This window comes from Podarcis cretensis (assembly GCF_951804945.1).
Source record: "Podarcis cretensis genome assembly, chromosome: 13".
Classification (NCBI taxonomy): domain Eukaryota; kingdom Metazoa; phylum Chordata; class Lepidosauria; order Squamata; family Lacertidae; genus Podarcis; species Podarcis cretensis.
In genome coordinates, this window is record NC_137182.1 from 50,327,844 (window position 1) to 50,355,588 (window position 27,745).

General features: G+C 46.8%; 2 protein-coding genes across 3 annotated transcripts; one reads left to right on the forward strand and one right to left on the reverse strand.

Annotated features, from left to right (window-relative positions):
- Window positions 1-6,236: 6,236 nt before the first annotated feature.
- Window positions 6,237-13,893, reverse strand: PPP1R3E (protein phosphatase 1 regulatory subunit 3E). Its single transcript, XM_079951013.1, has 2 exons — window positions 10,994-13,893; window positions 6,237-6,906 (listed from the first exon to the last, which is right to left on the reverse strand). The coding sequence occupies exons 1-2, from the start codon at window positions 11,444-11,446 to the stop codon at window positions 6,427-6,429; spliced, it is 933 nt and encodes a 310-aa protein (XP_079807139.1). The 5' UTR covers window positions 11,447-13,893; the 3' UTR covers window positions 6,237-6,426.
- A 2,182-nt stretch (window positions 13,894-16,075) lies between these two features.
- Window positions 16,076-26,002, forward strand: PABPN1 (poly(A) binding protein nuclear 1). 2 transcript variants are annotated; one of them, XM_079951012.1, is made up of 7 exons: window positions 16,076-16,234; window positions 19,398-19,512; window positions 22,372-22,439; window positions 22,527-22,633; window positions 22,734-22,821; window positions 23,808-23,962; window positions 24,627-26,002. In XM_079951012.1, exons 2-7 carry the CDS (start codon window positions 19,431-19,433, stop codon window positions 24,664-24,666), a joined length of 540 nt encoding a protein of 179 aa, XP_079807138.1. In that variant the 5' UTR covers window positions 16,076-16,234; window positions 19,398-19,430; the 3' UTR covers window positions 24,667-26,002. The 2 variants fall into 2 exon arrangements, with proteins under 2 accessions (XP_079807138.1, XP_079807137.1); XM_079951011.1 differs by lacking the exon at window positions 16,076-16,234 and adding an exon at window positions 16,629-17,084.
- Window positions 26,003-27,745: the final 1,743 nt, after the last annotated feature.

Sequence of the window (27,745 nt, forward strand, 5' to 3'; positions counted from 1 at the left end):
ACAGCAAGAGGGATCGCTGCGCAGTGAAAGCAGCAATCCCTCTTGCTGTTCTGGCTTCTGGGATAGCTGCGCAGCCTGCATTCGCTCCATAAGACGCAGACACATTTCCCCTTACTTTTTAGGAGGGGAAAAGTGAGTCTTATAGAGCAAAAAATACGGTAATTCATTCCTGAGGTCCATACTTAACCTGAAACTGTTCTTAACCTGAAGCACCACTTTAGCTAATGGGGCCTCCTGCTGCCGCCACGCCACCAGAGCCCGATTTCTGTTCTCATCCTGAAGCAAAGTTCTTAACCTGAAGCACTATTTCTGGGTTAGCGGAGTCTGTAACCTGAAGTGTATGTAACCTGAAGCATATGTAACCCGAGGCAGCACTGTATTCGCCAGCTGCACCACAGATACCTTTTGGGTCTTAAACAGATGTGGGGGGGGTGGTACCCCATCAACACAGATTCCGTAACACTTCCCTGATGCCTCTTTAAGTACAGTGGTACCTCAGGTTAAGTACTTAATTCGTTCCGGAGGTCCGTACTTAACCTGAAACTGTTCTTAACCTGAAGCACCACTTTAGCTAATGGGGCCTCCTGCTGCCGCCGCACCGCAAGAGCATGATTTCTGTTCTCATCCTGAAGCAAAGTTCTTAACCCGAGGTAATATTTCTGGGTTAGCGGAGTCTGTAACCTGAAGCGTATGTAACCCAAGGTACCACTGTATTAGGAATTTAGTTCCTGCAGCTGCAAAGTGGTTATATTAACATTTTCCCCTTTCTCTGTTATACTTCCCATTTGGATCTACTCTAACCGACCAAGGGACTGGTTGATCTCTTCGGCCCCCAACTTTTCAATACAGATTACTATGCTGGGGGGGTCTCTTCTCTCCACTATAGGGACATTGGGGGAGAGAAGCAGCTAATCTGGGTTAAACTAGTTACAGTTAGGCAGCCGTGTTGGTCTGCCATAGTTGAAACAAAACAAAATCAATAAAACCAATAAAATAAAATAAAATAAATTCCTTCCAGTAGCACCTTAGAGACCAACTAAGTTAGTTATTGGTATGAGCTTTCATACCAATTAAACTAGTACAGTACTAGTACATTTCATACCAAGTTAAACTAGTACATTATAAAAGCATCTTGGGGATTGCATATTATGGGCTAAAGTAGCCAACACTCTCCCCCCCCCCCGTCAAGTAAATCCTAAATAAAACCGAGTAGTAACAAAGATGCAGGACCCCCCCATTCAAGGTATGGACGTAGCCCGCGGCCAAAGACTCTCTCTCGACCCCCTCCCCATATTTCCAGGCCTTTTTTTGACGGCGTGGGGGCGCATAGTGATGGCTAAGAGTTGGGGAAAGTGCTCGTCTCCTCCCGTCTGCAACCAAGAAGACGACGCGAAGAAGAAGAAAACTTAGTTAAGTGTCGATCGGCTTACCCGGAGAGGGGGGTGAAGTCTGCGATCGGTGTAGGGCTTTTTTGGGAGGGGGTCGGGACCACAGTCGCCCCCCTCTCTCAGTCTCTGTCTGGTAGGAAAAGGAGGAGGGATCTGGAAGAAGGGAGGGCTGAGAGGGGTTGGGAGAAAGGGGAGTTGGAGGAGGGAAGGGATAGAAGGAGGGGGAGAGAAAGAAAGAAAGAAAGAAAGAAAGAAAGAAAGAAAGAAAGAAAGAAAGAAAGAAAGAAAAGGAGAAGGAGAGGGTGGGGGAGACAGCCAGCCATTGATTTGGGCTTGCACCTAACTCTTCTAACTCTCTCGCCCCTCCAGAGGACCAAATTTGGAGCAATCCTTTTGTTCCTTTTTCAAGGCTGCAGAAGAAATGAAAGAAGAAAAGCAGCAAGGCAGCAGGCGGTGGTTTGTTAAAGTTTCTGGGAACTGTAGCTCTGTGAGCGGCGAACTACAGTTCCCATGATTGTTAGGGAGGAATTCGTGTGCTTTAAATGCATGGTGTGTTCTCAGCCTTTGTGTAGGGTTTGCTCCTGAGCCATTTCTTCTCCCAAAGATATCCCACAAGGCAGCAGAGGTTTAGCATCAGGGTTCTCCTTTTCTAAGGTGGGCTCCCTTCCCAGCTTGACGAGACCCATCTGCCCCCTCTGCGGCATTTTGCGGAAACTGCATTATTGACCATTGGACTAGAAGCCATTCCTGGGGTGCGGCTGCTGTTGCATGCAGGCAGCTTCCAGGAGCCATAGGTGAAAGCTAAGTGCAGGATGGAGACCAAAGGTGGACAAACTACCCCAGAAACATGATGTGTCCCCCACCAGAGGTACTATCCCTCCCCTAACACCCCATATACCCTGCTCTGAATACCCGCTGCTGGGAACTGCAAGTGAGGAGAATACTCTTGTGCTCAGATCCTGCTTACAGGCTGCCCAAAGGCATCTAGTTGCCACTATGAGAATAAGATGGTGGACAAAAGAGGCTACTGCCCTGATCCAGAAGGCTCATCGTAGCTCCTTAAAGGTAAAGGGACCTCTGACCATTAGGTCCAGTTGTGGACGACTCCGGGGTTGCGGTGCTCATCTCACTTTATTGGCCAAGGGAGCCGGCGAACAGCTTCTGAGTCCTGTGGCCAGCATGACTAAGCTGCTTTTGGCGAACCAGAGCAGTGCACAGAAACGCCGTTTACCTTCCCGCTGGAGTGGTACCTATTTATCTACTTGCACTTTGACGTGCTTTTGAACTGCTAGGTGGGCAGGAGCAGGGACTGAGCAACAGGAGCTCATCCCGTCACGGGGATCTGAACCACCGACCTTCTGATTGGCAAGTCCTAGGCTCTGTGGTTTAACCCACAGAGCCACCAGCGTCCTCCTAGATCCTTAGAGGTATGCAAATATAACGTGAGTTCGAGACTTTTCACAGTCTTTTTCACTGTTTTATTTCTTTGGTTTTTCAATCCAATTGCTTGTTTTGGTCAGTTACAAACATTAATGTAAACTTTGGTTCACTGGTGCCATTTCATTGTCACATTATGGAACACACCTAAAGCATATATCACTGATCCAAACTCTGCCCAAGCCTAGCGTCTTCCCTCTGTGGTCCAGACAAATAGTCCATTTGCCCCAGAATCTTCTGCCTGGGTTGCACTAGGGAGAAGATGGTACCCAGTAATTAGAGGTGATTTTAGGTAGCTGGATTTCCCCAATCGTTACACTATGGTGGGGAAAATGATGCCATCAGAAATCTATTCTATATTTTGGAAAGTGGATTGTCTGTTTTCTGTTGGTTCAGATACCACTCAAGACTTGTCATGAAGGCTCCAGCAGCCTTCATCGATATTTGGATGCCAGTCACCACTTCAAATCAAGATAGTGAAGTAGAACATGACTTTGGTGTGACTTTGCCTGATTTTTGGTGCGATGGGCCCAAACTCACAAGCTGCACTAGCTATCTGAAAGTCACAATATTTTTGGGTTTCTACAAATTCTCAAGCAGTGCCTGGCACTCCTCATTAGTATGATATAAAGAGGCTATCTATTGTTTCTTCCCATTAATAATTGGAGATCTGCCTTTTCCCTTAAACACTAGCCAGATCTCTGCAATTTTCTAGAGAAGACCACCTGCCTGACATGTGTCACATGTTCATTTAGCTTCTACTTGAACCAAGAGCAGCAGTACATCATAAGGACTGGATTAGGCCAAGGATTTCAGAGTAATGGCACTGGTATTTTAGAGCACTGGTATTTTAGAGCACAGGCACCTACAATTCTGATGTTCTCTCAATACTGAAAACATTTGTTTTGTCAAACATTTTCAGAGACTTAATTCTGCTAATTGTTGGTCTTTTGGTTTTGTGTTTTATGATGCTTTCATATTTTATTGTAGTTTTTTGTTGTACATTCTTGTACACTGCTGCACTGCTTTGCTCATGAAAGGATGGTTTGAACTGCTAGTTGGCACCTAGAACGCACCTAGAAGAATGACCGAGTCACGTAGAGAATGGATTATTTTTGCACACATTAAAATAAATATTTTTAGGTGCAAGAGTGAAGAACGCTTTCAACTGTAAGAGAATAAATTCATCAGAATTTTGAGAAGCACTATTATGGAGTCTTCAGTTGTTAGGGGTCTTGTGGGTCATGGAAATTTAGAACTTTCACCCATTTTTTCATTAAGGCTTACTCCTTGTGCATTTCAACCAAAGCATGGATGGTACCAGGTGACACCACTGTAAACTGTCCTGGACACCATTTTGGCGAGTGCTGCTTCTACACAAGACTTTTTTTTGCAACATGAAGATAATGAATTTGGCGCAAGTGTTCATTACCACCCCACCCCCGGCTTAAATACACAGATCAGGCAGCTACTCTCTGCTTGATCAGTGATCTCACAACGACATAATGAAACATGCGCAAGGAACCAGTTTAGAACACTCGAGTTGAGAGAACAGCAATACAATTACATGTAAACATTCATACATTCCACATTTCCCATCTATTCATGCAGGGAGATGCGGGTGGAATTAGCATGTGTGAACAAGTCCTCAGGATTAAAACTCATTGTTCTTCGTGCCACCCAGAATCTAGTGACAGACGCCGAGGAGATCCACCTCCACGATATATAGCAGTGGATCTTGTCCATCTTTTGTTTCACCAGAGTTCAGTCTTTTTCACCTTACTCCTAGGGCGGAATTTCTTCCTTCTCTCCCTTACGTATGTGTATTTAGCTTACTCTTGCTCAGTCTCATGTAAAGGCACCAGAGAGACTCCAACAAAGGGAAGGGATCTCTTGATGATCCTCAATATGCACATCTGCTCACCTCTAAATCTTGGTTTATTACCCCTCTTAAGGCTCCCAAACTATTTGAATTCCTTAACTTCTTCAGCTCATAGATATGCCTTTGTAAAGGCAAGATTCAACACCTTCCCATCGAACGTGCTGAGAAATAGATTCTCCAATGGACAGATATCGCTCTTATGTGATTGTAATTGTGGGGCACCGGAATTGTTGCATCACATAATTCTTGACTGTGCTTTTCACTTACCGGCCAGGAGCAAGTTTCTTGCTCAATATCTAAAGGGAATTGCCAATGATACGACTGAAGCCAAACTGAGATATCTACTAATTGATGATGACCCCCTAAGATCACTCATGGTTGCCAGATTCTTGATCAGCGTCCTATCCCTAAAGAAGAGAAACGGACTCCTGTGTGGCTCGGATAATCCCTTTAAATCATGATCTATGTTTTAGGATGTTTAGGTGATATCACCATTGATATCCTTGATTAATTTATGAGCAGAGGGCGATGTTTAGGTTACAAATTTATTGTAATGTATGATGGTGGTCTTTGTTTTTGTTTTGCTTTGGTTCCTGTTTGTCTTTTGTAAGTTTGGGCGGTTTTAAATTTGGAGGTTTAAGTATATTATGTTGGTATGGGAAACTGTCGTGTGACGGGCCAATGACCGTAATAAAGATCAATCCAAATCAATATGCACATATGTTGCTTAGCAACATACAAGTTACATGGGGTGGGTATGGTACTTTGAAGGCTAGCCTCTTTATGTGGATTTTGTTCAGTCTGAGAGAGCCCCCAGCAGAACAATGTTAGATTACTGGGTGGGAGTCTTGAGTTCAAATCCTAGCTTATAACAGATTCAAGTCACTCTCTTAGGGCCTCCTGTTCTCTAACTGTAAAAACAGAACAAATGATTTGCCTGACCTTTTCTCAATATTTCTCACTCACTATTTGCTTGGTGAAATAGATTGGTGAAAAGCACACACAGCTAGCTAGATAGCAAGTTAGTATATTGTGGAAAACAGGGTATGTGGTGAACATACTTCAGAGACTGGTTTTTGGATTTGTCAGATATCACTCAGGTAGAAACTCCATAGCAGAATTTGGCCTGCAGAATGTCATACTAAGGAGCCTGGGAGCAAACCCAAATCATCTACCTCAAACCTTTGCATACATCTGCTATATGTATATATATTGGAAAGTTTGCTATGCATTTGGATGCTTCTTAAGAATGAGTAACTGAAATTTGCATAATGGCTCTTGAGATCAAGAAGCAGGTTTCTGTCTATATTTTGATACAGTGGGATGACATTTTGAATCCAGATGGCGGATAGAACCTTTCAAGAATGTGCTGAATTTTACCGCATTTTGCATGATTGTTCCTGAGATCAATGAGCCATTTTTGGCCTATGTTTTGATACCATTGGGTGCCATTTTGAATCAAGATGGTGGACTTTCAAAACTGATTTTAACCACTGATTGCAAAACTGCCCTGATCTTTTGGGTTTCTTTGAATTCCCAAGCGTGGCATGAGGCCTCTAGCATATTGATAGTTGCCACCCACCCTATTCTTAGGGCTCAGTGCAAGTACCCCACAGCACCCCCTCTAACAGAGACATTTGGCAAGTCCCCCCTTCTGCTCTGTTCTGTCCTTTGGTTCCTGCCCTTCCTCCTTTCTTATTGGGATGGCTCTATGTTCCCTTAGAGGAAGTGTATCCACCCTGTCTCACAGCAATCGGCAGTGGGGCTGGGGGGCTCGTCCTCTTCATCCACACAGGGTGGAGGCCTCAGGCAATAGTTGCGGCCTTGGTTGTTGTCCCAGAACTCTTCTGCCCCCACAAGGTAGCAAATGGCAAACTCTAGGACAACCCCAGGGACCAGCGGGGTGAGCAGCGGAAGGCGGAAGGCAAAGCGGTCGGCGTGGTCCCGATCCCGGCCTGCAGGAGCGGCGTAGGATGCCCGAACTTCGTGTTGCGTAGCCCAAGAATCCCAGGTGTATCGCACGGAGACCCGTTTTTCGTAGGCTAAGTTGAGGACCCGGATGGTGCCGGATACACAGGAGCCTTCAGCCCGGGCCCCTTCAAGGAGAACGCACTGTGCCAGGAGGCGCGGTAAGAAATCTGGCATGGACAGGGGGTCTGGGAAGGTGGGCTCCAGCAGGTATCGAAGACTCAAAGGATCCTGGAGAGACAAAAGGAAGAGGGGAGTGAGAATTTTGGAAGGACCATGGCTCAGAGGCAGGTCACAGGTTGCTGGAGGCAAAGTTGATATGTTTGATTAGAGAAAAACCATTGATGAAATTTATTATTGTTAATAATAATAATCAGAGAACCCCTTTTGGAGTTTTTGTGTAAAAAAGAAAATGAATCGGAGACATTTGGGGTGGAAGATTGGGAAAATATTGCCTAACGGAAAGAAGATCAGTTGGATGTCATGCTAGAGCAAATATTTTGACTAATTTCTTTTATGAAACTGACAGACAGAAAATTGGAAGTCCTTTTAATTTCTTCTCTTTTATTTTGTTTCTTTTTTAATTTTCCTTTGGTTTTTTCATTTTTTTCTCACCTTGTTTTTATTTAGATTAATTTCTTTGATCATATTTCATTATTAAAAAGTTTTAATAAAATTTTATTTAAGAAGATGGTCACAGGTTCAATTTTAGGGAAACTTTTAATGTTTGATGTTTTATCGTGTTTTTATTATTCTGTTGGGAGCCACCCAGAGTGGCTGGGGAAACCCAGTCAGATGGGTGGGGTATAAAAATAAATTATTATAATATTATTATTATTTCCTGGCATTTCCACGTTGGTCTAGGAAAGATCTGAAACCTTGGCGAGCCACCACCAGTCAGTGTAGACAATATATAAGATGGACCAATCGATCTGACTCAGTATAATAAGGTATCTCCCTATGTTCCTAATTAGAAAATGGAACACATGAAGGACTATTTAGGTGTTAGGGGCGAAATAGAGAGTATAAAGGGACAATAAAGACAGAATGACTGAAGAAATTTGTGGGCGAAGAAGAAAAATGATTAGGTAGGTATTAAAATAGAGTGTAGGGGGAAAATGGTGAGTGGGAACAAACCATGAGAATTTAGAAAGAAGAGACCAAATAAGATGGAAAGGGAAAACCAATGCATTATACAGGATACGACTATATAAATTTAAACAAGTGAAAAGAAAACAGAAGGAAATATAGAGAAGGCAGGCAGAAAGAGACTAAAGGCTGGCAGGAAACAGTGTGCGTCCATGTGGGAAAGTCATTTGAATGTAGGATTCGGATTTGGAAGACCCGGGTTCAAATCATCACTAGGCCAGGAAGCTCCCAGGGTAGACCTGGGTCAGTCTTTCTCTCTCAGGTTAACCTTCTTCACCCAGCTGTCATGAGGATAAAATGGGAAAGAGAACTGCGTACCACCACCTTGAAGGAAAAATGGGATATAATAAGCATGTGACCAAGTAAATAAAGAGGAGAGGAGTTCTTGAATCAGGTCAGGAGGACTAAGAAGAAGGAAAGTCAATGAACGGGAGGTGAGGAAAAGGGCAATAAAGATGAAAGATAAAGATACTGGCTGGCCAGCAGAAAAAGAACAGGAGGAAAATAAGAGCGGGAGAGGGAGGAAGAGGATGAGAAAGAGAAAGAGGAGCGAGGGCTAAATATACACTATGGCCACATTTGCACCATACATTTAAGACACTCTGATAACTCTTTAAACAGTCATGGCTTCCCCCAAAGAATCCTGGGAACTGTAGTTTGCTAAGGGTGTTGAGAGTTGTTTGGCAGTCCCTATTCCCCTCATGGAGTTACAATTCCCCAGGAACGGTAGCTCCCAGAATACTTTGGGGAAAGCGATGACTGTTTCAGGTGGTACCATAACGCTTTAAATGTATAGTGTGGATGTGGCCCTTCAAAGCACATTCTTTCCCCCTCAAAGGATTCTGGGCACTGTAGTCGACCCCTCACAAGAGTTACAATTCCCAGCGACCCTTAACAAACTCCAGTGCCCAGAATTCTTTGAGAGGAAAAGAATGTGCTTTGAATGTGCCTTAAATGTGCAAGTCACACAGTGAAAAGGAAAGAAGTCAGGGAGGAGATGAAAGGATGGGATAAGGCGAAGAAGAGGAGAGACTGGAGATCCAAGATGGCAGCGTGTGGAGAAGGGGAGGGCGGGAGGAGGATGAGATAGAAAGCGAGGAGGCAGGCAATGTGGAAAGCAAGGGAGGCATTGATGGATCCTGAGTGCCATTTGAGAGTCACTTTCAGGAAAGTGAAGAGAGACTTCTGGTCTCCGGACAACATTTAAAAAACCCTTTTCCCAGCACCACCAGCCCATCTATGTTAATTCCTTTGGCTGGAATGCAGTCATTATGGAGTCATCCCTAATGCAGCCAGCAAAACTCTCACCAGCCCAAGCAAGCACAGCCACTTTGGACCACAACTCCCATCACCAGCAGCCAGCCACAGAGTTATGGTCCAATATGTCTGGAGGGCACCTGGTTGGCGAAGGCAAGGCTGCCTTCATATAAAGGCCCTACAAGCAGTCTAGTGAGGGCTGGGGGCCCAAAAGAAAAAGATTTTTTATGTTGGCATGACTGTGTGGGCTCAGAATGGGAGGAAGGGCCTTTCTTTAAACCTGAGGACTCTCTTTGGAGACGGAGGGATCCCCTCAGCCTGACAAGGGTGAGATCTTATATCCCCTCCCAGCTCCTTGCACAACCACCATCCCTGGAGATTTTGGGGCCATCTCAAGAGATGCTCAGGGGGGAAAGCTTAAGGCGAACTGTGAAAGACTTTAACTGCCCAAAGGTGGACAGAATGGGATATTCTGAATGCCTCCGAAGCCTTGTAGGTTAGCTCCACCTGGAAACTGCGGAAACAACCTTTCAAGGCATATTTTGGATCCATGCCTTTTGTATAGTCATAATAGATCTAAGACCTCTTCTGGGGTTACGAAGAGGGAAATGTAAACGCAAAGAGAGGGGCAATGTGGATTAGTATCCATGCCCCATCGCTGTTCTGCTTCCTAACTCTTGGAAGGTGACTGGCTGAAAGAAGGAGACACCTGTATCTATGGAGGCCTCTTGACACGTTTTAAGAACCTCCTGTTATGCCAAATTTGAAAATGCATGGGGAATCTCTGTGGATACGAAAGGAACTGTGCTTCAGAGCATTGCTTTGTAAAGTAGGAAGGCAGGCAGTGAGTGGGAATGATGGCGGAGAGGCTTGCATGTTCACAACACCCCTCTCTCAGCAGCCATAGAAGCATAGAATTGTAGAATTAGAAGGGACCCTACGGGTCATCTAGTCCAACCCCCTGCAACACAGAAATCAATGCAGGAGTTCACTTTAACACTGAAAAAATATACTAGTCACTTACCTTTTCTTACCTATTTACAGGACTCCTGCAAAGACCCAGAGACGTGGATATAGGTTACTACAGGTTAATGACATGTGACTTCATGGTAAGAAGCGAAGGCTGCAATCCCATGTACGCTTATCTTGGGACAAGGGTCACAGCTCAGGGCCATAGCATCTACTTTGCATGCAGGAGGTCCAAGTTCAATCCCAAGTGGCAACTCCTCAGGAAAGGATGGAAATGCCCTCTGCTTGAAACCCGGAGAGCCACTGCCAGCTAGGGCAGCCCGTGTGCTGCCTTCCCTAGTTGTTACAACCCCAGGCAACAGGATCAAAACTTGCGGCAAGTAAATACAGAGCACAATTCATTTAGACCTAGCTGTCTGTTTTGAAGCTGATGTCTCACAGCCTCTGGATGACACCAGCTTCCCCCCATGGCCAAAAGCGGCATTGCACATGGGAATATGGGAAGCTGCTTTCTACTGAGTCAGACCTCTGGTCCACCTCACTTGGTATTGTCTGCACTGACTGGCAGCAGCAGCAGCAGGGGACACTCCCAGCACTATCTGGGAGATGCCAGGGTTTGAACCTGGGACCTTGTGCATGCAACACAGATGTTCTACCCCTGGGCTACAGCCCTTATCTGAAAAAGCTACATCTTCCATTGCTACTTGACACAAATATGGTGCATTTTGGACCAGTTCAGTGCTGGTTATCTGGCCCTTTAAGGCCCTTGTGGGGGGTAAAGAGTAGGAATTATTATTCTCCATGGATTTAATGCTTCCTTTGCCCTCATAAAGGTGATGCTGAAGGGAAATCTATGGTTGATTTCCTTCCCTCCCACCTTTCTGCCACTTCCCATTCTGCCCCAAGATTCATCCCACTACTAGGCTGGCTAACCCCCTGTTACCTTCACAGGTGGGCAAAAAGGCAGGCATGGGGCAAAGTGGCTGAGTGAGTCGCGCCTCAGCTGGGCATGGACACGCTCCGGCACCTCTGGGAGGTCGTTGGGCCAGAACTGGCGGACGCTGGTGAGCTCCAGGCCCAGGGAGTCGGCGAAGCGAACCCTCTTGCGTGTTCCAGGGCTGCGGCTGCGCGAAGCCCCTCGACTTCTGCCCCGGGCAGGGGCCGAGCGAGTCCGGCGCCTTCCTTTCCGCTTGTGCCCTCCAAAGACGTGGCGTCGCCTCCGGGGCCTGCTCCGGGGCCTGCTCTCCGACTCGGATTCGGAGCCCTCGGTCCCCGAGTCCTCTGCTATGCTCGGCCGGGCGGTGCGATAGTAGGCTCGCTCGTACAGGCCTGCGATGTAGCTCAGGTTCCGTGGGATGTTGCTAGGGGTCAGAGGTGATGGTGGGGCACGAGCCATGGGGGCAAAGCTGCAGACCCCAAGGCTTGGCTCTTCTACGCAGCTCAGGCCCAAGAATCACTTTTTGGGAGAGTGTGGTGGCAACCCAGTTTTTCACGCCCTTCGCCGGACCTTCCTCCACTGTTGCTCTGTTTCAGACAGACTGCCTTATTGCACGTTTGGGAGAAAAGATGTTCCTTTGCAGCCCTGTTGTCCACCGCCCTGCCTCTCAGGCTTCTTCAGTGCTCTGGTTCTCCCTCAGCATGTTACCTCCTCTGAATTCTCCTGCTAGAGTCTCTTTGCCATGCTTCCGGTTGTCTGCAGGGCTCTCGGTCTGTCTGTGGGTCAATTCTTCATTTATTACCACTCCATCATCTTCTGCTCTCCCTCCCTCCCTCCATCTGGTCTGGTGTTTTTGCTCTGCCTTTCCATTTTTCAGTGTATTCCGCTGCTCTTCCTTCTGAAGACTTTCTCTCTCTCTCGTTCTACCTCATTCTTTTGCTTTGTCACTGTGCCTTTTGGAGATGCTCTGTGTTTTATTATTCCATCCGTGCTCTGTCTCTTTCTGTTGATTCAACTGTGTGACTTTGCCTTCTCCTTCCCAAGGACACCGTCACTCTCGTCTGGCTTTGAGGAGTCAAGTCGGTCAGGTCGTCTGTCTGCTCTTTCCTGTCTCTTTTCACTCTACTTGATCTCTGATACTCTCTGTGTATATTTAAAATTTTATATGTGTCTGTATCAAGATATCTTTCCCTCGCTGCTGCTGCTGCTTCCTCCTTCTATCTGTCCATCGCTTCACTTCCACGCTGTCCCACTCCAGAGGTTCCCGGACTCTCTCTCTCTCTGGAAGATGCTGTTAAATATTTTTGCTTCCTGGAGAGTTTTCAGTCTCTCTAGTTTTTTATTCAGTGTGGTCCAGCTAAAGGTGACTCAGAGATTACCATAATCCTCAGAGCTGCAGCTCCTTGAAAACCGACTGCCCATCCAGAATCTGAAGGGCTGGTACTCCAGAGAAGATTTCTCCAAGGAATGCAAACAGGCACAACTCACTCAGTCAAGAAAGGGAGGCTTGGGCTGGTGGGAAGGAGAAGATATTTGCTTCCAGACCCGAAACGGTTTTATTACTGCTAGGAAAAGGGCTCCCTCTCCCTCACACCTTGCCCCTCTAGGTTCCAGAGACAAGATGTACCTTAAAAAAGTATACGTGCCCATAAATGTTTCTTTGGGAGATGAATTATTCAGAAGAGAAAATGGAACTAATGGATTATGCAAGAGCCAGAAAGCCCCACAAAGATCAGGAAAAAGGGGGGTGGGATTCAAAATTGGGGGCGGATTTGGCAGTTGGAGCTCAGAAATGGGAAATGTGTGTGTTTAGGTGGGGTGGGGGGCTTCCAGCTGGCAACAATGGACGCCAGTAGAACTGGGGAGGCTGTTTTGGGGGGCAGAAATGAAGCTGTTAACTGAGATGGAGCTGCTCCTTTGGCTTCATGCCGCGTTAACCAGGTGCCTGAGAGCGTCTCTGTACATGAAACTGCAGGCATCCGGTCATGAATAATGGAGCAAGCCTAAAGCTTTCTGTCCTCCTCTCCTTAACATCCCCTCCTGCCTCCTCTCACCACAAAGCACAAAAGGGGTTACATGATGTTTACTGTACTACTTTTATTGCGAAGGAAGGAGCCTCTTCTCTCCCCTTCCCTAAATTGATAGAATCACACCTTTCCTTTCCACTGACAGCCACCTCAGATCAGCTTCAGAAAACAGGCAACCATAACACGCCACCTCCCTGAATTTAATGAAGGTACAGAAATGGTTACGGACGGCTCTACAAATACGTAGCCTTTTCTCTCTCTTGGAAGCAGGGTGAGTTCAATGACATCCTCCTCATCTTATTTTTATCGCAGCTGCTCGGTCCCTCTGCTCAACCTGCCTCATTTCCCAAGGTCATAGGAAATTGAGCTTGGTTTGTCTCGGGCCCGAACGCTAATGCAATCCTTGCAGACACACGCAAACAGCCAATGTTTGTTTTGCACCTAAAACACCTAAAACAATCTATCTGTCTCTTACGCCTATGAAGTCTGGCTTTTTACACTGTGCACCATTTCTCTGGGACAGCCTTTGCTCACTAGGCAAAGGAGTTGCAATGGATTACAACTCCCATCAGACTGTGCCAACATGGCTGTGTCGGCAGGTGTTGATGGGAGTCGTAATCCAACAATATCTGGAGGGCACCTGGTGGCTGAAGGCCGACATATACCTTTGCAAGGTCCTAGGAAATGACCGGGCACACATTTCCATGTTGTGCCTTTTTCACTTGCCGAAAGGTGTTTCATTACCAGTTACCTCTCCACAGCTGGAGACAGCCCACAGGTCCACTGACAGACAATTCAGTGTATTTGGGGATTAATTCCGAGCAACGGGATCCATTAAGCAGTAGTCTCAAAGAACCAAGGAGCAGGTGAACGTCATGGTTAAAGAAATATTTTAAAAAACAAAAATATTTTAACAACAGAAATGCAGCCCCAACCCCAAAGTCCACCATGATCTGCTGACTTCCAGTTCTAATTAGAATGAGCGCCAGGAGTGGTGAGAGCACAGAAAAAGAAAAAGAAAATAATAATGTGAAAATGTTAACAAAGAAAGAAGCATTCATGGCACTCTGTGAGCCCAGTGTCACTTTGCGAGAATCACAAGAACAGCACTGGGCTCGCAGGGCGGCATGAGCGAGGACGCACAACGTCCTGTCCCCCCAAAACTCTATCCAGAGCGACGACCCCCCCCGCCCCCATGCTATGCCTCTGGTCTGACATTTGCCACAACATCCTTGAGCTGCATGCATCTATGTGGTGTTTTTTATCCAGTTGGCTGGTTGTAAGTCACTTTGCGTTGCTCTGGGCAAGATAAACAACTTCAACAAATAACAATAATCATCTGTCCCCTTATTTTCAGATGCACTAGAATTCTGAGCTGCTTCTGGTGGTTGAGCAGATTGGCAAGTAGACAGCAGACAAGAGAGACGCTTGTTATTCAGCGGATGAACTTAATGTCTCTTGCTTATAAATAAGAGATTTCCCTGTACTTGTAAATTTGGAAACATCCCTATGCATGTTTACTCAGAAGAAAATCCCACTTTAATTTTAAAATCTCATTTTGATGCAATATACTCCCAAGTAATTCTGCAAAGTGTTGCCAGCTCAGCAATCCTCTAAAGATAGGAAGCCGCCTTATATAGAGACCATTGGCCTATACAGTCCAAAAGTGAGAGACAGCAAGTCTCTAGAGTTTAAGGCAGAGAGTCTTTCCCTTCACCTGGAATCCTTTCAGCCGGACACGACTTTCTGCCCGCAAAGCAGAAAACCTCTCCTGCCTGCCTCGTTTTGCTGCAAGTAACACTGGCAGTCTGCTTAGAATTTAAATATCTGATTGACCCAAAATTTGAAAGAGCCCATCAGAAAAATAATCCAGACAAGATGGTTTGCTAGCAGAGAGGCAGAAAAGGGTGGTTGTAGCCTGCTCACCCTGATAATGGAGTTTCGCCTTTAGCTGTCATAACCAAAAAGCTGCTGATAGGCCTCTACACCTCGTTCAATTTGTCTAACCTCCCTTTAAATCTGCCTTAGTCAAGTGCCACCCCAACATCTTGTGGCATCAAACAGCAAATATAAAGATCTGAAAATGCTTACAGCATTAAGATAAATTCAACAGTGTAAATAAGTATTGACGGATTCAATAATGGAATACTGAAAGGTATAGTTTTTGTAAAATATGCAGGGATTTATGATATGTAAAATGAACCATGGAAAGAGAAGAATGGAAGTCATTTAAGGATGTAAAATGGGTATTTTGAAGGAAATAACAGTCCGACTGCAGCAGCCATGGGAAACAGGGCCTTTTCAGTGGTGGCTCCCGTCTCCTGCAATTCCTTTCTGAGAGAAATACAACAGACTTCATTAGTTCCAAGTTTTGAATAAAGTTTTCCCTGGCTTTTAATTCAATGGTCTTATTGTATATTCTACTTCTGGAGTTTTCGATAGTGAAATGAATTTTTATTTATTTAAAACTGTTTTATCGTACATTTGATTGTATGTTTTCATACTGCTGCTACTATCGATAACATTGTATATAATGTTACAGATAGGTAGCCGTGTTGGTCTGCCATAGTCAAAACAAAAAAATTTCCTTCCAGTAGCACCTTAAAGACCAACTAAGTCAGTTCTTGGTATGAGCTTTCCTGTGCATGCACACTTCAAGTGTGCATGCTCACGAAAGCTCATACCAAGAACTGACTTAGTTGGTCTTTAAGGTGCTACTGGAAGGAAATTTTTTCATTGTATATAATGTAGACCCCCCTGGGAAGGCTTGTAGGAAGCACGGAAGGCCGTTAAACGGCTTTTCCAGTAGCTACAGAGACGTTGGCGCCATTAGCCAATCAGAAACTGCAGCTTCAAACGCGATAGAGAAAAGGGCCCGGACCAAAGCGGCGTTCTACCACTTACAGTAGAACCTGAGGAATCCCTCCTTGGCCAATAGGAGAGCTACTCTAGATATGATTGGCACAACTCTATCCAATGGTTTCGGACCCAATGAAAATACGAATGTATGTAATTGACAGGCATCTCACCCAATAATCACGTGAGGTGGGTCGAAAATGAAAAAGCAATCGTTATTTCTCTGTTGCTAACCAATAATGTACTACGGGCCGATTGAGGGAAGCATAGCGTTAGCCGCGGAGAAGGCGGACTATGATAATTTGCCTGCCCCAATGAGAACACTCCGATTTGGTCCCTCAGCGCTCTGATAAATTATTTCCCTGTACGTTTTGATTGGCGTGCCTGCTCTCCAATTCAACTTCGCGACGGGGGCAAATCGGCCAGGCGGGCGGGAAACTTCGCGAAGCCACCCAATCATACAGAAACGCGGCTAAGGCGGGCCCAAGACGCTCCCGGACCAATCACTAATCCACATTGCAAAAGTGGGGGGGGGGAAACCCCACCAACCCTTTCCCAGCTCCGATCCAATCGCCGATCGAAACCTTTCGAGCGGCGGCGTTCCCGAGCCAATGCCTGCAGAGCCTGCGTCCGCGAGACGGCGGGCTGCCCCGCGGACCAATGGCAAGAGGGCGCCTGGCCTCTGGACGAGCCAATGAGCGCGTCCGAGAGCGGGCAGCCAATCAGAGCGCGTCGGCGGGCGGCTAGTGCGGCAGGCGGCTGCGGCGGGGTCTATGGCGTCCGTGCGGGGCCCGAGCAGCGGCGGCGGCGGCGGCGGGCGAGGGGCCGCGGCGGCCTTGGGGGGCGAAGGGGAGCCCGGCGGGGGGCTGGTTGGGGGCCCGCCTTCCTCCCAGTACGGGAACGGGCTGGGGGGGAGCGGACCCGGGGGGGAGCAGGGCGGGGGGCTCCGCGAGTTGGAGGAGGAGGAGGAGGAGGGGCTGCTCCTCGAGGCCGCGACGGGCGGAGGAGCCGCGGGCGGCGGCGGCGGCGGCGGGATCCGAGGCTCCGGCCCTCGGGGCGCCCTTTCCTCCTCCTCCTCCTCTTCCTCCCACGCGCCCTCCAGGGCCGGCCAGGCGGGAGTGGGGGGGCCCCACCACCACCCTCACTCCGAAGAGCTGGAGGAGGAGGCCGGCCTGGGAGAGAGCGACCCCGGAGACTCCGCCATCGAAGACCCGGTGAGTGGCCCCCGGGGGCGCGGAGGAGAGAGCGAAGGGCCCGAATTGCTCTCCCGCGTGATCTTTGTCCCCCCCACCCCCACCCGTCTCTTTTTCAGCGTAGCCTACCTCGCAGGAGTGTTGCTTATTGATTTGCCGCATTTATATCCAGCCTTTCTCTCCCCAAGGAGCTCAAGGTGGCGCACGTGGCTCTCCCCACCCCCATCTCATCCTCGCAGCCACCCTGTGAGGTAGGGTAGGATAGGAGAGGGGTGGACTGGCCCGAGGTCGCCCAGTGAGCTTCGTGGGAATCCGAACCCTTGTCTCCCAGATCACATAGTTCCACCTTAGTTCTAACCATTGCACCGCACTGGCTTAAGAGAAAGAGTGGTGGTGGATGAGGAGGTAACGTGTGCGTAGAATAATAGAATTGTGGTGTTGAAAAGAACCACGAGGGTCATCTAGTCCAGTGTTTCCCAACCTTGTGCCTCCAGCTGCTTTTGGACTACAATTCCCATCATCCCTTGCCACTGGTCTTGCTAGTCAGGGATGATGGGAATTGTAGTCCAAAAACAGCTGGAGGCACAAGGTTGGGAAACACTGATCTAGTCCAGGAGTCAGCAAACTTTGTCAGCAGGGGGCCGGTCCACTGTCCATCAGATCAGTGTTTCCCAACCTTGTGCCTCCAGCTGTTTTTGAACTACAACTCCCATTATCCCTGACTAGCAAGACCAGTGGCAAGGGATGATGGGAATTGTAGTCCAAAAACAGCTGGAGGCACAAGGTTGGGAAATGCTGCATCAGATCTTATGGGGGGCCGGACTATATTTTGAAAAAAATAATGAACGAATTCCTATGCCCCACAAATAACCCAGAGATGTGTTTTAAATACAGTGGTGCCCCGCAAGACGGATGCCTTGCAAGACGGAAAACTCGCTAGACGAAAGAGTTTTCCGTTTTGGAGGTGCTTCGCAAAACAAATTTCCTATGGGCTTGCTTTGCAAGACAAAAATGCCTTGCGAGTTCCTGCGGGTTCCCCCCCCCCCCAATTTTTCTAAGCCGCTTATCCGATAAGCCGCTAAACCGCTAATAGCGCTAATCCGATAAGCTGTCAATGGGCTTGCTTCGCAAGACGAAAAAACCGTTAGACGAAGAGAATTGCGGAACGGATTCTTTTCGTCTTGCGAGGCACCACTGTAAAAGCACACATTCTACTCATGTAAAAACACCTGGCAGGCCCCACAAATAAGCCAGAGATGCATTTTAAATAAAAGCACACATTTTACTCGTGTAAAAACATGCTGATTCCTGGACCATCTGCGGGCCGGATTTAGAAGGCGATTGGGCCAGATCTGGCCCCCAGGCCTTATTTTGCCTACCCATGATCTAGTCCAACCCCCTCCAATGCATGAATCCGTAGCGCAATGTGGGGCTTGAACCCACATCCATGAGATCGAGCCTCTTTATATATACTGGGAACAGTTGCAAAGAAATGATTATTCAGAAATTGCATATACGGTACACTTGGCTGCTTATTTTGCATTTATATCCCACCTTTTTCTCCAAGGAACTCAAGCGGGTGTATGTGGTCCCCCCCCAAAGAACCCCCTATAGTTCCCACAACAACCCCATGAGGTAGTATTAGGCTGAGAGGCAGTGAGTAGACCCAAGGTCATGCACTGAGGGGGGGATTCAAACCCGGGTCCCTCTCTGGTCCTGGCTCACTGCTCCTAAGGAGAGAGCGTGGCTTCGGGGAGGGGGTTGTTCTCTAATGGGGGATGGTGGGCAAAAAATGTACTGGAAGGTACATTTCAAACTATTAATATGTGATGCTCAGTGATAGCGCAGAAGCAGTTTTCATTTGGACCTGCTGACACGGGCAGATGAGAAGTTCATTAAAGTGTAAAAATGGAGTCTGGGGTTGCTGTTTGGCAATTGGATGCAGATTATACCTTTGACACTGATTTGTAGAAGCAAAAAAGTGGGCAGAGCTAAGTGGGCAGAGCTAAGGCCCTGAGTAGTGGGTGGCGACAGTAAGATTGGAAAGAGCAGAGGCAGAGTGGGAAAACAGCTAAAACCGTGGGAAAGACAGCTCTTTCAGGGAGAGATCAGATGAAGCAAATGCCGGCAGAGCTGTCTTGGCATAAACAAGTGGATGGGAGTAGATAACTGTAGAATGTCTTACAGCAGTAACCTTGAGAAGTACTAGTAATCAGCGGCATTAAAGAAGTGGAAGAAGAGAAGGGAGTCGCAGTTGGTGTGAGCTCTTAAGAACTGCAAGAATGTTCCTTAATTTGCTCCCCACTTTTCCCTGCCTGTTCTTCCCACTCTCAGGAGTTGGAAGCCATTAAAGCTCGAGTGCGAGAGATGGAAGAGGAAGCAGAGAAGCTAAAAGAGCTGCAGAACGAAGTTGAGAAACAAATGAACATGAGCCCCCCGCCTGGCAACGGTAAGTCTCCTTAAGTTTCTTATAATTGATTTGTGCTCACTCCTCGTCTTCCTCCCCCCACCTCCCGCAAAAGGCGGCAAGTATTCAGATACAGGGGATGGTGAGAAGTTAGGAATTGTGTAATGGGTAAGAAACATCTATAGAGGTCTCTTAAGTACGCAAACGAGACATTATTGCTGACACTTTGCGGCGCTTGAATTCTGTGTTGGCCAGATCAAATTGATGTCCTTTTAAAAAATAGCCTAAGAGGGATGCCATGGGGAAATTACATTGGAACAAAGGAAGATGCTTTGGTGGGACCCATGGTCCATCTAGCTCAGGTACGAGGGTTTATGCACATCTCGAGTTCCTCTACCTGCAGAAATTTCATTAATGTAGAATAGGCTAAATGGCTCATCTGGGCGTTGGAGTTGTTCTGGGAGATCGGATTCATGGATTGATTGTTTTAAAGTATTTGTAAACCTCTCTTCCATAGGAAAGTATAATAAGGCAAGATACGGCACAAAGACAACGGCCTTGGTTTAAACCCCCCCCAAAAAGTTGAGTTTCCTTAGCATTGTCTTTACAGGGGTTTGTAACAACCCCAGTTTGGGCTCTGGTATACATTAGCTAACCAGAGGCACTTTCACTGCACTGTTTTCAACAGCTGCTAAAGACTATTTTGGTTAAGCAAGCCAGACATGTAACTTTATTGTGTCTACTTGTTTTTAAACAAAATAAATGCAGTATAGAGCTAGGACAATTCCGGTGCAGGGCAGAACAAAGCAAGCTACTTTCCTTAACAGTTAGGATAAATGGAAGGTTAACTTGATGCCTTTAAAATTCACTTCAGGGAATTCATTTTTCCCTTGTCAGCAGAGGACATGGGAGTGTGTTTTAGATGATACGCATTTACCTCATTCATTTATTGGCTGTGGGGTTCCAAATTCTGTTTGAGTCTCGTGGCACTGAAGTGGGGTGAATGATTTATTTGTTTCATAATACATATTTGATTGTAAAAAACACACAAAGTGGCTTACAAAAGTTAAAATGGTAAAATCGAGACAGATTTACAACCCTACTTTAAAACGTAAACATTAAAATTACTTGAACTTTCTAAGCATCTGAGTAGGTGTGTCTACCAGACATGTTTAAGCAGGCATCTGCTTGATCTCAAAAGGCAGGGAGTTCCAAAGTGTAGGCGCTGCCACCACACTTAACAATAAAGTTCTTAACAAATGCAGGACACCTGTGGTAGAGAAAGGAAGTTGCTTAAAGCACCTCCAAACCTCTGATTCTCCATCGCAAATGGATGTGTGAATGTGCCGGCCCTGCAATTACATTTTGTTAGCAAACAGCTTTGTGGAGATGACCTGATTAAGACTGGATTGTTTTGCTGTATCAGATGTTTAGCTAGTCACTTTTGAATATAGTTTTCTAGAAAGGCAGGATAGAAGTGTGTTAAATAAATCTAAAAAAATAAAAATGTAGCTGTGCCTAAAGTCTGGAGACTTGTTTTGCCAGGTGTCTTGTCCCAAACTAAGATGTGCTTGTGTAGGTGAGAGCCATTTTGCAGATGAATGAAGAGGTGTTTCAGTTGGGTGTTTCAGCTCTTACAGCATCAACATTGTGTGACTAAGGATTTTGAGCTGGCTTCTTCCTCTTTCCCACCCACCCCCTTTGCTGGAAACTTCACTCAGTCAAATACAGGCTGGTGCTGATGGGAGTTGCAGCCCAGCAAAATCTGGAGGGCGCCAAATTTTGCTTTATATACAGGAAGTCTCAGGTTCAACCTCTGGCCTCCCCCGGTAGATGTGGCAATGCCCCCCTGCCTGAAACTCTGAAGAATTGCTGCCACAAAGGTGGCTTCCTTTGTTCCTAGTTAAAATTGTTCAAACCAACTTTCAGATGCTAAAAGAAAGGTGCTGTGTTGTACTTACCTGGAGAGAGAATCCCATGCAGAGGGTTTGTGAGGCTGGTGGTGCCCAAAACAGTGCCAAGATTGCTTGGCCCAGGTGCTGGGCCTTTTCCCGCCTCATTTTGTTGCTTTCCAGCAGACTTGGCTAGCCACTTCTGGAGGAAGCACTGTCCAATCAGTATGTGCCTTTCCCCGGGTCCCAGAATCATTGGAGGCAATTCTTCCTCCTCCAGTATTTTCCCGGCCAGATGCATTTTGTACCTGGTTGTCAGCCACTTGCGACCAAGTGAAGATGCCCAGGTGCCAGGATGGCACCTGACGTTTCCACCATGTGGAGGTGCATGCCTGGGGGATCCTTGGATCTTGACTGTTTTCACACACTAGCAACACATCCTGTAGAATTCTATCTGTTATACCGTATTTTTCACCCTATAGGAAGCACCTAGTTTTTTGGGGGGGAAATCAAAGAAAAGATTTTTATTCCCCCCCCCCCAGGTTTGTGCAGCCATCCCCAAGCTAGAAGAGGGAGACGGAGCGCTCCGTCTCCCTCTTCTGCCTTCAGGGACAGCCTCTCTAGCCTCCGTGGGGCAGCGGCTTGCCCCGCTGTCCCCTGAGTTTGTGGGGCTGGCGGGGGGGGGGGGAGAGAAGCACCGACCCCTCTCGCACCGACCCCTCTCGCTCTCCAGGCTTCAGCGAAAACCTGCATTCGCCCCATAGGACGCACACACATTTCCCCTTCATTTTTGGAGGGGAAAAAGTGCGTCTTCTAGGGTGAAAAATACGGTATTCTATCTGCGCTATCAGAACAAATTTCAGGAACCAAAAGGTCGCATTGAAAAATAGGAGTTTCAAGCCAACCGGTCCGTTTTGGCGACTGTAACCCTGGTTTAAGGAGCCATTTGCAGGCCAGCTTATATATCCAGGTGTCTTAACACTGCCTTACACTGTTCCTTTCTCCCCAGCTGGCCCAGTCATCATGTCTTTAGAAGAAAAGATGGAAGCAGATGCCAGGTCCATATATGTAGGCAACGTAAGTCTGTTCCCTGCAGCCCAGCTCAGTCAGAAGGCCAAGAGAAGTTTCATGGATTTCCTCACCATTTTCAATCCTTGGTTTCAGGTGGATTACGGGGCGACAGCAGAGGAGCTGGAGGCTCACTTCCACGGCTGCGGCTCCGTCAACCGGGTGACCATCCTCTGTGATAAGTACACTGGCCATCCCAAGGGGTGAGTGCATGTGACGGGATGGGGAAGCCGGGTGTGTTTTTCCGTCTCGGTGAGTGATTGCCTTTTAAGCCTGCCCATTCTCTCTCCCCCTGCTCCCCAGGTTTGCCTACATTGAATTCTCAGACAAGGAGTCGGTGAGGACGTCCTTAGCGTTAGATGAGTCGCTGTTCAGGGGAAGACAGATTAAGGTGTGTACACTCTTCGACCAGGTCCCTTCCCCCTCTGAAACGTCATCTTGTGGGTGAGAAGTTTGTGTAGTGCTGGGTGATGAAGGCTCTGAGTTGCTCAATCCTTTTTACAGTTTCAAATTTATTTACTGAGACTTAATTCAGAACTACACAAAAGTTCATGCCCATTACAAAGTATCTTTTTATAATATAAATAGCTACTTAGTCTAAAAAAGAACAATTCAGAAAGGAGTAAAGGCAAGAAGGAGGAAAATAGAGAAAGAGAAAAGGTTAGATAAAAACTAGAATAAAAGCACTTCTGGTTTTCTGTCCTGCGGCTATAGTATTCACTCCTTAAGATCCAACCATTCTATCTTCTATAGATCAATATGTAACGCAATTGCGATATGTAAGCAGAGTTTAAAAGCAGTTGCATAAGGGACTTACAAACATTTACCTTTTAAACATAAACGTATCTTTCTGAAAAAAACAGAGTCCTTTTTGATGGGGGGGATAATTCAGAGGGAAATTCCCAGGTGTCAAAAAAACTACGTATGCTACTACTGCGGCCCAAGAATGGCAACTTAAACTGATGGTTTATACACAGCTTGCAGATTTAACATATAGAATAAGAGAACCAGAAGAATACACATTGAAAGAAGACTGGGAAATGCTTACTGAATATAGGGGTGAAAGCTGTGTTCATTTAAAAATGCTGGTAGCATTAAGTTGAATTCAACAGTGTAAATAAGATTTGATGGATGTAACAGTGGATTACCAAATGGTTGAGTTCATGTAGAATATGCAGTGATGTATGGAATGCAAAGTGAACCACCGAAAGAGAAGAAGGGAAGTCACTGATTTAAGGTTGTCTAAATAAATATTTCGAAATGTAACTTAGAAAATATAATAAAAATTATATATAAAAAAGTTGCATAAGGATGGGCTGGGGGTGGTTTCTGGGATACCCTTGCTCTTGAGGCTAAGGGGATCTTCTCCTTTTGAAGGTGATTCCCAAACGGACCAACCGCCCTGGGATCAGCACCACAGACCGGGGTTTCCCCCGGACCCGGTACAGAGGGAGAGGATCCGGCTACAGCAGTTCCCGCGCCCGTTTCTACAGCGGCTTTAGCAGCAGGCCACCCCGAGGGCGCGCATACAGGTCTGGCACGACGGTGGCGGCAGGTTGGGGGAGGAGCTTCTATGCTCCTGCCTTGCAGGGGTTCCCGTGGGGTGGTGGCTGGAGTAGGGGAGATCTATTGGCTTAGAGTGGGAGGGCTCTTGATGCCCCCAGACTGGAAGTAGACTGCACTAAGTGAGAGAGGTGATGGGCTGGGAACCACGACTGCTCTTGTTAAGCAGCAGCGCTGAGACAAAACGACTTAATAACTTGAACCAGCATTTTAATGACATTTCCAGTTGTAGATGCTGCTGGATTTGGGACTTCGAAGGAGGAAGCAATTCCAAGTATTGGAGTTGGGTCAGTTTTAATGTGATATTGCCAGTATTTTAATCTGAGTGTTCTTCAATCAGATTTGTAAGCTTTGGAAAGCCAGAGTTTTGGGTTGGGGTGTTTATTATTATTATTATTGAAAGGTGGTCAGGTTCTCAAACGCGGGCTTTAGAATTTTTTTAGTCAGGACAGAAACTTTGCAAGCCAGAAAAAAAAAAAACCTTAAAAACTCAAAACCTGGCTTGCACAGACCAAAGCAAGGCACTCTCAAGGAGCTGAGCATTGTCCCAACTCTGAGGTCCTTAGGGTTTTGAGTTACTTAGCAAACCTTTCATCTCTCTTTCATTAACCTGTGTCCTTCTTCTCTCCACAGGGGCCGGGCCAGAGCGACCTCATGGTATTCCCCTTACTAAAAACAAAAAAAAGTGGTTGTTTTAGGAAGGAGGAAAAAAAAAAGAAAAAAAATGAAGATTGTTACCATGACGGAAAAAAAAAATACTGTTGGTGGGAGGTGGAAGTGTCTAATGCTGTGCAGAAAAAGAGGGCTGACTTATTGGGAGGGGGGAAGATGTAAACAGTGGGCAGGGGGTCAAATCCTGTTGTCAAATTTCCACCTGCTGGTATTGCTGACTTGAGCCCTGTCCCCACCACGCCACCCCCCCGTCCACCTCCTCATCCTTTTCTCTTCCATCTGCAGAGATTGTTGGGCATAACCGAGCCATTCTTCCTCTCATGCCTTTTTTTTTTAATTGTTGCCCTGCATTTGGGGGAGGGAGCAGATGTGAGGGAGGGTTTGCCGACACCCCGAAACCTTTTGTGATACTATTTTGTGTGTGTGTGTGTGTGTGTGTGTGAGAGAGAGAGAGAGAGAGTTTTGTAGTTTTTGTTCATCTTCCCAACCTTTCCCTCTGCAGCCTTTGTCCCATTCTGGTATGCCTGTTTCCCCCGCTCTCTCTTGTGTGCTTGGTTCTCCCCAAATCTCGTTTGCTTCCCCTCCCCTTTGCTTCAGGAATTAGCAGGGAGCGGGACCTGGGGTTCCTGCCTCCCATGGTGGTGATCCTGCCCATTCCCAGACGTCCACCACCCTCTTTCTCACTTTGGCCAGACAAGTCTCTCTCGGCATACCTCTCTAGGTATGTGTGTGTGTCTGTGTATGTGTGTCTACGTCAGACGGGGGAGCCTGCCTTGGGGTTTTCTCTTACCCCATTGATCCTTGTCCCAAACTCCCCAATGGAGAAATGCCCCTGAAATGCTAATTCTAAAACAGGCTGGTGGGTGGGGAAGGTCCTGTAAAAATAGGCACCCCGCACTCACAGCCATACATAACTGCGACTGCGACCCATTTTGTTCTTCCTGTCTTTTCCCCTGCGTCACTGCCTCTCCCACCACCCCTGGGGGTATGTTATATGCCTTGTTTGAGTGTCTTTATCTTTACAGGTTTCTTTATTTTTTAGCCTGAAGAAATGACACCGAAACCTGAAGCTGTAGAGACCAGGGGCCGGGGAGAGGACACCCTTTTTGGGGGCAGGGGGTGGGGGGATGGAGGGAGCGGGGAGGAATTGAGGCCCATATTTCCATGTGGGAGAATGGTTTTTTTTAAAAAAAAAGAGAGAGAGAGAAAGAAAGAGAGAAAGGGGGAGGAGATCCAGATTGGGCTGGAGGGCAGGGAAGAGGAAAGGGGGAGAAATAGAATAAAATGTTATGAGGGCAAAAAAAATAATAAAAAATAAAGATGTTTTTTGGAAGAAAGATGAGTGTTGAGTGATTTATTATACTTTTTATTAGTTTTTTATTACAATCCAATAATAGCCTCATTATAACAATTCCAATTTGTAATACAATTATTAATACCAATCGTTTAAATATCGGATTATATAATTTAGATAAAGTGGCCCTCCGCATGCCAGATTTGATTGTTTGGTTATTTCCTTATTTCTGCGTTCAAGAATCTTATTAATTTCCATTGCATTCTGGTCATAATAATAATCCCTTATACAACAACTGCAGTATTAATAGCTTCTATTCGTGTTGGCACGTTAAATGATTTATAAAACCGCAAGTGAAGAACTCAAAACTATATTCTTCCTGTGTGTGGCAATTAATCTTTCTTTGGCGTTTCTTCCTGTCCTTGTAAGATGTTATGTCTTCCTTTCCCCCAGTTGTTGCCGTTTCCCGTCATGCCTTGGGCAGAGCTGATGAGTATTGAGTGATCTTGCAGCTAGGGCTCCTGGGTTCCACTCATACGAATAAAGACACATACCTCTTCCTTTTGGAAGATTTGATTTAATTTCGCGCACACTTTAACTGCTTTCCTCAAAAGCAGGAAGCTGATTTTAGAAATGGTTCGAGTTTAGGACCTCTGCCGCTCCTTAACAAGTAAGCAGCTCCTCTGGCTGACAGAAACATCGCCTGCCTGCATCAACTTGCAGTGGCGTAGCGTGGGGGGTGCAGGGGGGGCCGGCCGCACCGGGCGCAACATCTGGGGGGGTAGGGGTAGGGTTAGGGGGCGCAAATCCACGGGTTAGGGGGCGCAAATTACTTGCCTTGCCCCGGGTGCTGACAACCCACGCTATGCCACTGTCAACTTGCCTTCAGCCAGATGGGAAAATAAGCAAAACACACACAGAGAGACACACAAAGTGGCTGCGGCGTCAGCAATGAGCTGTGGCAGCTGCTCTCCCTTTTCTAGATAGAGCCGCAGTGCGCCGATGTGGCCGTTGGCTCTTCCCGTGGGACTGTGGCAGGTGATCCTTAAGTGAGCAAGCAAGGAGGAAGTTGCATGGCTGAATCAGCAGCTGAGAGTTTGCAAAGTGGGTGCTTAGGGTGAGGAAACAACCTGGGAGACTGCTCAGACGCCAGTGGAGGAAAAGCAGTCGAAAACAAGTGGACACTGGTGGGCTAAACGTTGAGCCTCCTTGGTGGCAGCGAAGGCAGAAAAGAAGGCGTATTTTGCTGCCTCCCTTGTTCCGGGTCCCGTCTGGCCTGAAGGAGGTGGTGGAACAGACGGAAGCTCACTGTTGACTTGTTTGCAAAGCATTTTGAGGATGAATCTTTAATTCCCTGGAACCTTGGCTGCTGTTAACAGCAGATGGATCTCAAGGCTTTCCCAGAACACAGTCTAGTGTGCTGTCGCATTGGATGAGTTTCGCTTTGTAAGGCTCGATGGACAAGGTTATCAGGAAAGGTTAGTCAGGAAAGCCACGTGTACTCTGGGCCCTTGCCTAAGAAGGCCTTCATCCAGCTCCCTGGCCCAGCCAGTTGTCTCCTCCCTGTTTTTATCAGCCACAAGGGACAGGGAGTCACCACAAGTGGCTGTCTTGCCTGATGCAAGCAACTGGAGGGTCAATGCTTACTTGGAAGAGAGGGAAATGTTAAATAATTATATATAAATTATATATAATTTATAATTATATATATATAATTTTATTAGTTTTTTAACATACCATTTTCAACAGTAATTAAACATCTTACTCAATTTTTTACATCTTATTC

What these genes read in the sequence shown, in the direction of transcription:
- PABPN1 (XM_079951011.1), top strand. Translation starts at nt 16,644, where the DNA reads ATGGCGTCCGTGCGGGGCCCGAGCAGCGGCGGCGGCGGCGGCGGGCGA. An exon ending in GGTCCATATATGTAGGCAAC is followed by an intron (nt 22,440 to 22,526) that starts GTAAGTCTGTTC and finishes CCTTGGTTTCAG; the next exon opens with GTGGATTACGGGGCGACAGC. An exon ending in TCAGGGGAAGACAGATTAAG is followed by an intron (nt 22,822 to 23,807) that starts GTGTGTACACTC and finishes CTCCTTTTGAAG; the next exon opens with GTGATTCCCAAACGGACCAA.
- PPP1R3E (XM_079951013.1), bottom strand. Translation starts at nt 11,446, where the DNA reads ATGGCTCGTGCCCCACCATCACCTCTGACCCCTAGCAACATCCCACGG. An exon ending in CTTTTTGCCCACCTGTGAAG is followed by an intron (nt 6,907 to 10,993) that starts GTAACAGGGGGT and finishes TTGTCTCTCCAG; the next exon opens with GATCCTTTGAGTCTTCGATA.